This window comes from Limulus polyphemus, unplaced genomic scaffold, assembly GCF_000517525.1.
Source record: "Limulus polyphemus unplaced genomic scaffold, Limulus_polyphemus-2.1.2 Scaffold713, whole genome shotgun sequence".
Lineage (NCBI taxonomy): Eukaryota > Metazoa > Arthropoda > Merostomata > Xiphosura > Limulidae > Limulus > Limulus polyphemus.
This window is the reverse complement of record NW_013666323.1, coordinates 460,434-471,508: the sequence shown is the minus strand read 5'-3', so window position 1 is coordinate 471,508 and position 11,075 is coordinate 460,434. Positions and strand designations below refer to the sequence as shown.

General features: G+C 31.9%; 1 protein-coding gene across 1 annotated transcript in view; it reads left to right on the top strand.

The window, feature by feature from the left end:
- LOC106460119 (G-protein coupled receptor 161-like) overlaps nucleotides 1-9,147 on the top strand; it is a 14,872-nt gene extending 5,725 nt beyond the window's left edge. Inside the window, exons 3-5 of the mRNA XM_022386757.1 lie at nucleotides 626-754; nucleotides 6,333-7,054; nucleotides 8,693-9,147. Of these exons, the coding sequence (XP_022242465.1) occupies nucleotides 626-754; nucleotides 6,333-7,054; nucleotides 8,693-8,892 (1,051 nt within the window). The 3' untranslated portion in view covers nucleotides 8,893-9,147. The remainder of the gene's footprint in view (nucleotides 1-625; nucleotides 755-6,332; nucleotides 7,055-8,692) is intronic.
- The last annotated feature ends 1,928 nt before the right edge of the window (nucleotides 9,148-11,075 follow it).

Sequence of the window (11,075 nt, the reverse complement as noted above, 5' to 3'; positions counted from 1 at the left end):
TAGGGACGGCTAGCGCAGATAGCCCTCGTGTAGCTTTGCACGAAATTCAAAAACAATAACAATAACAATTAATAAATTATATACTTTTTTATATACGTTAATAAATATGTCATTATTTTCAGATTTTCTTTTCTTTTTCTACTCAATGGAAATATCTTTCTGAATTAAACTTTAACATCTAAAACTGAACTCGACACTGAAATGATTCAACACATGATATTGTAAACAATATATGTGGCATCCATAGTATATACACAGCATATTTTAATTTTGAAATGTTGACTTAGACCCATGGGTTGTAAATTAAAATGCGCCATAGTTAGCATGTTTGTTTAATTCTACAAATGTATAAATGCTGATTTAGTCCTCCATACAAATGATACATTTCTAGCAATTGCTTTAGTCGTAGCAGTAGTTTACCTTCATTTTCTCACAAAGTTTACCCAGGATATACAGCTACAATTATTCCTTGGTTAATTTCAATAGAATTAGCTGTATATGCATATAATAATCAATAATATAATATATAATAAAATATTTTTTCAGTTTGACTCTAGGACGTACACACAAATGCTTTTATATGCAAAAATGACTTCCAGTTGAAGTTCTTTTTTCTTCAATGCAGATATTATGCCATCGTGAAGACAATGAGTTATACTCAAACCATCACACAGTTCAAGTCCATGATGATCCTTGCGGGGGCCTGGCTTCATGCTTTATTATGCAGTTCTCCATCCTTACTTGGATGGATAGAGTAAGTAAATTTGATTTCCATATCGAAAAGAAGAGAATGTTTCGCTCAAATTTTTAGTCTGTAAGTATAATCACTGTTGTATTATAAATTATAAATCAATATTGTTTGCAATTTTTTTTATTTTGGTCTTAGTTTTTCTATGTAAATGAAAAAGTCGTGACGCTAATGATTCATATTATCAAATAAACTTTTCATTCGTGACCCCTCTAGATATTGCATATGACTTGCACTCAAGGTCTCTGTAAACAAAATTTACTAAGCTTTATCTGGGATGGAAACCCTCCATTATGTACTACGAATATCATAAACCAGTGACTTTTCTCCTCTCTTAATCGATTAGGTCCTTAATGCATCTTACTCGACAGCCACAAGTTGTTTGTACGACATAAAAGTAAAGTTTTATTTGCAAAGTATTAAATTAAATTCAAACTGTGGTTCTTCTAATCTGCTGAATATTTCAGTGGAATTTGTTTATTGGCTGTAACCGGAAAGTTCTCAGTACGGAAAGATTGAAAGGAAAGTTCAACATATTTGCAACTTCAATTACTTCATTTTGTCCAGCAGATTTTGTTGGTAAATAATAAAGTTTGACACAAAGGCTGCACGTGCTTCTTGTCCAGCATCATCACTTCACACAGTGTCTTACTTCATATTTTTAGACATAACAGCGTATGTGACAAAAGCCACCAAGTCTTTGTCATCTGCCTTGAAAATATTTGATTCTGCAATAAACAGTTTTAGTTGATATATCTTATTTCGTTATTTTTCACGACAGTTTGGAGAGTTGATCATGATATTTTCTTGTGGACTTAAGTAGTCTTGAGAGTTCCAGCGCAACTAGAAAAAGGCCTCAACAATATTGCTGGTGGATGAGCGATTTCTTTCATTCTACCAAGTACTTTAATCTTTTTGTTTTCTTGTTTTAGTACATGATCAATTCCAAAGTTGCGAAAGGATGTGCAGCTCTTATTCACACAGACATTTTTCTTTTTTGAAATTCTTACACACATGTTGTCGAAGGTTTTTTGTGCAACACCTTCTGGCACATGCCGCGCATACTTCATATGATTCACAGCTGAAAAATGTATGTATAATTTCTCAAGAGAGACCAGTTTCTAGGTCATAATCCTTGGTGTGTAGGTTTAATAAATTGAAGCCAGGACAGAATCTTGCTTACGTACACCCAAACTACCTTAAAATTTGGTCGTGAGTTGTTCTTCAGAGAAATGATTACATTTTGTATGTACAATCTTTTGGGTCTACGTTATTGGACGTAACATGTTGAGAAGTTTTCGTACAGCATCAATGTCGTTTTGAGCATACAAGTGAATCAGGAGTTTACAAATACCTTGAATAATTAAAATAAGCTCTGTGATTTTTTTCAACGAAGGTTTTAAAGAAGAGATCACACAATACTTCTATTGTTATAATGTATGCATGTATTGCACATTTTACTTGATTTGCCTAGTAGTAGTAGGGTCATCGAGGTCGGCTTCTATTCAAGCATAGGGTAGACTATTATATTTAACAAATGCTTCCATTGCTTGGATGCAGTATTGTGTAAAACGCTCCAACGCATAGAATATAATTTCCCTTGTAGTCCCCAATTGGTGTTGTCATCTTAAGAACACACATGTACAAGTCAATGTCCAGTGTGAATATTGTTTTACTTTCACCACGAACGACATCAGCACTAATGTATTGTACCTGTTTCAAGAAGTAACCATGGTCTGCCACTTTTTGACAAGTGCTGTTATGATGGGAATAGTATTTATAGATAAGAGTGGCACCATTGTTTCTTAGAAACAAAGGAATTATATCCTGTCTAATCACAAGCACATTATGTTGTCCCCTTGTTGAAAATCATTCCAAGATGTTCCCATTGACAACCCTGTGCTTACGGGATAGCTGCAGATTTTATTACCTGAAGAAAATTGGGTATTCTTGTGGGTAAACCAACCAATGTTTTCCTGCAAGAAAATGCTAGAAAAATTCTCATTCTCTTACAGCATTGGGCTTTTCTTTGAGAGAACATGGCAGTAGATATACACTGGTGCTAGGGATATTATTAACCAGATTATGTGATACCCAACCAGTAAAATCAAACTTTTTTATTCTGAAAAGTTTTCTTCATATTTTGTTGGAAAAATAAAAATAATTTTCCACGAATTGCGCACTTTTCATTTGCTCTATCTTTTTTTTTTAGCTCCCATTGCTAATGATGCTAAGATTCATATTGTCTAATAAACTTTTCATTCATGACATCTTTAGATACTACATATGACTTGGGCTCAAGTTTACTTTAAACAAAATGTACTAAGCTATATCTGAAAATATATGATCACGCATGGGATGGAAACCCTCTATTACGTAAATCATAAACCAGTTATTTTTCTCCTCTCTTAATCGGCTAGGTCCTTAGTATGTTTCACTCGACAGCCGCAAATAGTTTTATAATGTATAAAAGTAAAGTTTTATTTACAAAGGATTAAACTAAATTAAACTTGTGGTTCATCTAACATGCTGAGTTTTTTGTGGAATTCATTTATTGGCTGTAATCGAAAGGTTCTCACTACGGAAAGATTAAAAAGAAAGTTTAAAATATTTTTTATCTTCAGTCTATTCATTCTGTCCCATAATTTTTCTACTAAAAATTCAGCATACTAGGTAAAACCGCAGTTGTCTTAGTGGAACAGTCACTCTATTTTTCAGTCTTTCAATCATATCAACACGTATTTCATTTGCATGAAGGTATCAGACGTTTGCTTTTTGTGGATTTTCACATCATCTATCAAGACTTGAACATTTGTTGTAAAGTATGAAGAAAACGTGGTCTCTTGGTTTCTTGTCTTTTTTTATTCCACCTGGTACTTGATTTACTGCACCAAAACATTGCAAGTTCTTTCGTTTTCTAAGAAACGATCTTCTGTTCTCAGTTCTCTTACAGTATCCTGAATAACCACTTTGAGTCTGTAGTAGGTTCCTAAAAGATGGTCTGATATATTTGCTGGACATTGTAAGGAGAGTGACGTTACCAATGACAATATTTAAATTGTAATTTATCATGACACGTTCCAGCACTTTTTGGTGAACTGTGTTTAAAAGGAATTTCACTATCATGAAGCTCCTTTTTTCCTGGTGTTCATCCACTGTAGCATGTTTTAGTCTTACCCAAATTGTTGGGTTATCATTCTAACTAAAGGTAGTACAGCAGACGTAAGGAATTTGGAATATGGGTTCTGTACAAGTTTTCCACTAACAATTACTAGATTAAAATCTATAGTTCCTTCTAAATGAAATATTTCTTCTTATTAGATCAGCCATTGGGAATCATGACCTTCAAAAGTACAGCAAAATGACATATATTCATCAATAAGCTAGATTAACCACAGCCACTGAATGACACATATTTGCAAGTTGGAAGTACCTCTTTGAAGACGGGTGCAATTCTTGTATGTCATGATTTTTGGTGACTTTCATATAACCTATATACTGAATAAAAATTTTCCATCAAAATTTTTTGTAAAAAGCATACTCTGACGAACATTTGTGTGTGTGTGTGGTGACAAGAAGTTTTAAAACATTCCCAGTAGAGTACACCTATGTATATTCAAAACAAAGTTGTACGAAATGTACATTTTTATGGGGAAAGACTTCTATTATCTGAATACAGTTATTTTCAAAGATTCAATTTTATTCAAAATACCTTTATATGCAAGTAAATTTGTCCTATAATATAAACTGTCAGATGTCGAGTAGTTAATGATATATTATTTTACAGAGCACATATGAGTAATTAATTTTTTATATCCATGCTAGTCATTTAAAATCTAACCTATATAAAAGCCAGTGTGTGTCATGTCGCGCTTAATTCCTCTTACTTTCTCGAAATAGGATGAGTCATAAAAGTCAAAATTCACTTATCCAGATAGAGTAGTTTGATTACTGTCTACCCATTACGATTTTAGTGACGGGGGTGCAAGGGCGTGGTGAAGGTGGGTGCCGTGAAACCTTATAAGTGTAATGAGTGTTGGTATAATAAGCCTAAAGTAAAGACGTAATGTGGGATCACCTAGCCTAGAGCCAAGTGCATGAAAGTAAAAATATCGATTCAATTTTAAACTTAAATCGTTTCTGAATTAAGATATTTTCTGTTATATCACCAACGTTTTTAATAAAAAACAAACCTCTTTAATCAACGGAGACTCAAAATTAAGAAATCTATATAAATATAATAGTACTGTCTGTTGTATGTTCATGTAACTACTTCATAGAGTGTGCATGGATCTTCACCAAATTTGGTATGGAGATTCATTGGATCCATGAGAATATACATACAAATTTTCAGTTTTGCGTTTTTTTATGGGCGTTTTTTACCACTACTTCTTCTCCGGTGTATGTATCTTCACCAAATTTGGTATGGAGGTTCAATGGGTCCATGGGAAGATGCATACAAATTTTCAGTTTTTATAGGCGTTTTTACTACTCCTTCGCCCTCTGTTGATGGATCGTTACCAAATTTGGCATGATCGTTTGTTGAATCAATGCGGAGATTTGCGGTTTCACATTTTGTGTTTTGTAGTTTTTTATGAGCGTTTTTGCGTTTCTTACAATTACACATAAGGGAAGCAACTTTACATGTCCTAAGATAACCTTTAATTAATCATGAATTTACATAACTTCCATCCAGGGGACGGATGCTCCAGTTAGTCAACAAATATTTTTCCAGTTTTATTGTCCATACATTTCATTTTATACGTTCAGTACCACAATATTAAGCAACATGACATTAAAGTCATTGTTGGAACGTAGTGTTACCAAAATGCACTGGCTTTTCTATATATTAGAAGTTGTTAATCTAACAGATTTTTACCAATAGTTATTATATGAATACACCACGAATTCATTTCATGAATGAACTTAATTTTGATTGGTTCACAAAGGAATTTACTACGTTTGACTGCCTAGACTGCACTTTTCTGCCTCTTTGTTGTTCAAGCTTGATTTCGCAATATTTAGTTAGCTATGAAAAGTGGGATTAGGGTGTACTATGGGGTGTGGGTGGTAGTACTTGCTCCGTTATTTTTAACGGGCTATACGCTAGTTAACTATAATTCATTATTATGTATTTTTATCATTTAAACTAAACCTATTTATTCTAAACCATTCAAATAATACAATATTAACATTTCATTATGTTTTTATTTTGTAGTAAATGCTAAACATGTATCATAAGTTATATTTATTCAACGTTATGCGTTTATATACGAACTAAATTAACAGCTGAATAACTTTCATCTATATAAACACATTGTTCCTTATTTGTTAAGCAGTTTTTGAACCTTAGCTACTTGACGCTTAAATCTAATTATATAATAATACCAGTTAAAAAATAACTACTCAGAATGTTGTGATCCAATAAATAAATGATAAAACTATATATATGTACACTGTGGAACTTTTTTACTGTAAACTTTCTCGTCATAGAGAGAATTAAACACTTCTTTAATTGATTAGCGGTCCCTACATGTTGTAATACACCTTATAATAATACTATTGTTCTCTTTTTACTTTGCAGGTTATCCTTCAATCCTATATCAGCCACGTGTGAACCTAGCTGGTGCGAACATTCAGTTTATACTCTCTACGTGGGATTGATGTGTTTCGTATTCCCTTTCTTGATAATGCTATTCTGTTATGTAAATATATTCTTGGTAGCACGGAGTAAGTACCGTAAGGTTGGCATGGGAACGATTAGTAGCAGTGTGTCTTCAGGAAACAGAAGAGATAGCACTTTAAGGCCAGTTTCAAACACTGAATTAGACATGAGTCGTTATACTGTGAGAAAACAGTACTGGTATACACTAAACTATAACTCACAAATAAAGGGGATTGCCATAATTTTTACGATTATTGGTACCTTTCTGTTTACCTGGACTCCTTACGTAGTAAACATTTTATGGAAGATAACCAATAGAAATATCGAAGTTCCAGATTGGTTTTCCAGGCTTTCATTCTGTATGGCATTCGTTTGCTCGATAAGTTATCCAGTAATTTATGGACTTCTGAATAGATCAATAAGAAGTGATATGCGCAGTATTTTGTGTACACAAAGACATTTCCCTCAGAGTTCGTTGGAGTTTTTTCGGAGAGTTCATTCAGATATGGGCCTTTCAGAACACCTTAGGCCAGTACAGAGCAGGGTACCACAACGGTCTATATCTTACGATTGTGTTGACATGTCATCTCTCAACCGAAGTGCCATCCATGGCGCTCATTGTAATTCCAGTCATGATTCAGGTGATTATTTTCTTTAGAGGAAGAATTACTTATTCAGTGCACAGATACGCAATGTCAGTTTTGTTTCTGCTTCATAGAAAGATGAAGTTTTTTTTTTTATTTAAAGAGGAATATTTAAGAAAATTTTTTCCGATAATTCCCAACCATTCCTCTGTTAGGAAAGATACTTTCATGATAATTAGAAAAATACAGGGAGAACACCATGGAAAAATTAATCTGTAAAAGTATAACTACTCTTGAACGAATATAATTGACCATATTTTAAAGTACATTTTAAAAGATTTGTGTTAACACTGTTTTCGATATTTGTCTCTCTTGTAAAAAAAAAAATGTTTTACTTTAACTTCTAATTGCATTAAGAACAATATGTTTTGTCATTTTCAAAACAAGATCTTATGTTTTTACATTTTTTCAATGCCATGTTATTTTCTTCAGAGGAAAGCGGTAACTGTTCTGAGCCATTGTTTTTAGTATAAAGTAAACCAATAGCCATTTAAAACAAAAACAGTTAACAATTCTATAATGTTATGTTTCTAGCATGTATACTCAGAACATAATGTCACAAGGTGAGGTCGTTTTGTGGAAAATTTTGATTCCATACCGAAACCACAACTAAGTAAATTGGTGTATTTGTAAAGAATGACTAATATGCGGCAGTACAGAAGAACAAAAAAAGCTTCACTTCCTCTAATAACGTACATTACGTTTTAAATTCTGTATGTACAAAATTCCTGTAGTAATCAACTATATTGCTGATAGTCATTATTATTTTTCTCTTACATTTATTTTTAATTTATTCTAATTGCTTTTAACAAAGACGATACATATTTTAGAGAATTCAACCAAAGGCAAGATAGCTGTACAAACCCCTAGAAAATTTTCGTATAACCATTCATATTTAATTTACTCAGTAAATAACTCTTTAAGTAATCTAAATTTCCTTGAACATGAAATTTTGTTGGCATGCATATATATCTATAAGTAACTGTTTGTGTTAATTAATGGTAAATAAGAGCAACTTCAACTTGATTAAGAAACAACACAAAGTATAAATCAGTGAATGTAAAGCATTCCCCAATTTTTACTTTTTTTTAAGGTCAAATGAAAAAGTACATTTATATACGTCTTAACAATAATGTATAGAAAGTTCTAAGTAGGCTTGTGTTTTTAAATATATACTTATTTCTGCAATAATTAATACAAACATAATTATTAACACTGAATTAGACGACAATCTATCCCATTTTTAGCTTATCATTTTCGGAGCTTTTATTATTTGGATTAGTAGTTTTTGATTTTGTTATTTGGTTTAGTAACAAATTGTATTTTTCATAAAAACATGAACGAAATTAAGTTTATTGTTCCAAGATAGTAAAATAATTTATCTATATTTATATTTTGCATTTGTTGGCTTTCAAATAATCAAAATCATTAATTAAGTTTTTAATGTTTGTTTTGTTTAGTATTTCAAGTAATTAACAACAATTTTAACTTATCTTTTAAACGTTTAATATTTAAATTTTATAATGACTCCTAAAAGTGGATGTTAAATGTTTTACCGAATCACTTTTAAAAGTAGTTAACTTTTAATGAAATATTTTATGAATTGACCTTTGATAATGTTTTTAATTTGTTTAGGGACTATCATCTCGTTAATTGGTGAAAATAACTCGGGAATGACTCCTCCTTGTACTATGTTACCAGCTGAGTTAGTTATATCTGGAAGTAATCTGAAGACACCTTTTCAAAAATATCATTATTGTAGAAAAAGATCTTGGACAGAGCTGACGTTTCAAAAAACTGACTTACACGAGAACAAAGTTAAAATCCCAAAGTAGTTGTGTAACATCTGAGGGTAACATCAGTACACACTCAAAGATTTGCACAATATATCAGAATAATAGTTGTCATGATCGACCTCTTGCTACAGACATTAATGCTACTAGAAACAACTTAAATCACTCAGACATGGCAAGTAAAGGTCTTGGGGTATATGAAGATGAAATAGTTTCTGTTTCTTATCAATCGAGTGGGAATACTGATGAAGGAATCATACAAGATTTTTCTGGATGATAGTGCCTTATCTTTGACTTTGATAATAAGTTTTCATTATTTATATAGATTGCTCATATTGAAAGAAAAACAATCATAAACTTTTCAGAAAACAGAAACAACATTTTTAAAGCAATGCTATTGTTGTTATGTTTAAAAAGTAGTGCCAACGATTTGAGCATTAATAATATTTATAACAATAGAAAGTTATATTTTTAAAATTTAGTGAAGCTATCTACATATAAAATGCCTGACACTCAAGAAAAATCAAAAGGGGCTAATGGTGCAATTATATAACATAAAAGTCATTTCCTGCTAAGTTGTCTTCTTCTTTCCTTGATGGTATGTTTTCTACAAAGCCTGAACCAGTTTACTGGGGCAGGAGTTACATGCTTTACAATTGAAAAATTCACTTAATTCAATTATTAAGTTATGAAGAGAGTAATAAAAGTGCAGTTCTAATTGTGTTTTTTGTACTTTACTATAATGAACTCTGTTATTGATCTTATCTGCATAAAGTTATTGGTAAGACGTGAGATATGTGTTTATGTATTTCCATACCTGTGAGAGCTCATGAAAAAAGCTATTAGATTATTTTTTATACTTCTAGCACTCTCGGCATAATTAATTTCTAGCTTTGAATCGTTGTAAATACAAATTGCTATTGTAGTAAATGTGCAAAAATTAAAACTGTTTCATAAATGACGCGTTGACTATTTTTCATATTGACAGATGAAATGTGCTTTGTAAACATTCATTAAAAGGAAGTAAAAATTACCAGCTCTTCTATAGGGGTAATAATGACAAATAAATCGTTTATTTTCAAAACAATATATATTTATACGTTTGAAATGTGTTTCTAGTCAGCTACAATAGCTAAATAATCATCTGTTATATAATTTAACCATGTACTATCAAATAAAGTACAAGTGAAAGAAAGCCACAACTTAAGAGATCAGTGTATATTTATCTAATAGTTAAAACATTGTTATTGTATTTCTAAAAACATTTTATCTTGTTTTTGTGTGTAATATACAGAGAAAGAATAATAAATACTGTATTTTCGCTAAACATTCCTTTATCAATAATATTCCTCAAACAGGTTCACATATCAGAGGTAATGATAAAGATTACATTAAATTTGGATTTTGCACTTTTAGAAGAGCTAGAACATAGAATTGTATTGCTGGGTAGCCTTGATTTTTAAATTGCTTCTTCAAAACAATCATACTTTGAAACCCGACAAAAAAGAAACCTATCATTCTATAGGTATTTGAAGTACTTGTAGCATTCCGCCACAGTTTAATTCTTCGTATTGTTAGCCGACACTAGACAGCTGGTACATAATTGAATACAGTTGTTTAAACATCAACAAGTAAAAGCTTGGAATGGTCTATTCTCTCATTGGGGGTGTGTCTGTGAGCCAAACTAGTTTCGGAGAATATCACCCCTCACCAGTGACCCTGGACATAATGTTGGTGTTATGTTTGTCATTGTAGTTCCTACATAGTATGGATTTTAGTTTTGTGCCCAGTTTTGTTGTAAGTCTTTTCCAAATGTTGATTTTATCGCTAATATCGGGAATATACTGTTACGCCTCCAGTCGTTAGTTAATTTTCCGTAAATTCGTTCCGACGAAACTTCAGCGACACAAGTCCTTTATTAAATAAAACTGGTTTATTCTTTCCGAATACAACTTTACGATACACTTAACTTCAACAGTCGCTCTATAACAACGCTATGTCTCACGTGGCCAACAATATTTTGTCCGCATACATTCAATTACTCATTACACTGTTCCCCGTCACGTTGTGAACGTCTTATGTATATAAGACTAACACATATCTAGTAAATGCTAGGGCATTCTTGAAGGAACAGGATATTTCTAGAAAGAGGTGGCGTGATACTAGTCACGTGACTTCGCTGACGCAACAATATGTTATAACTTAAAAATAATTAATAAGTCACA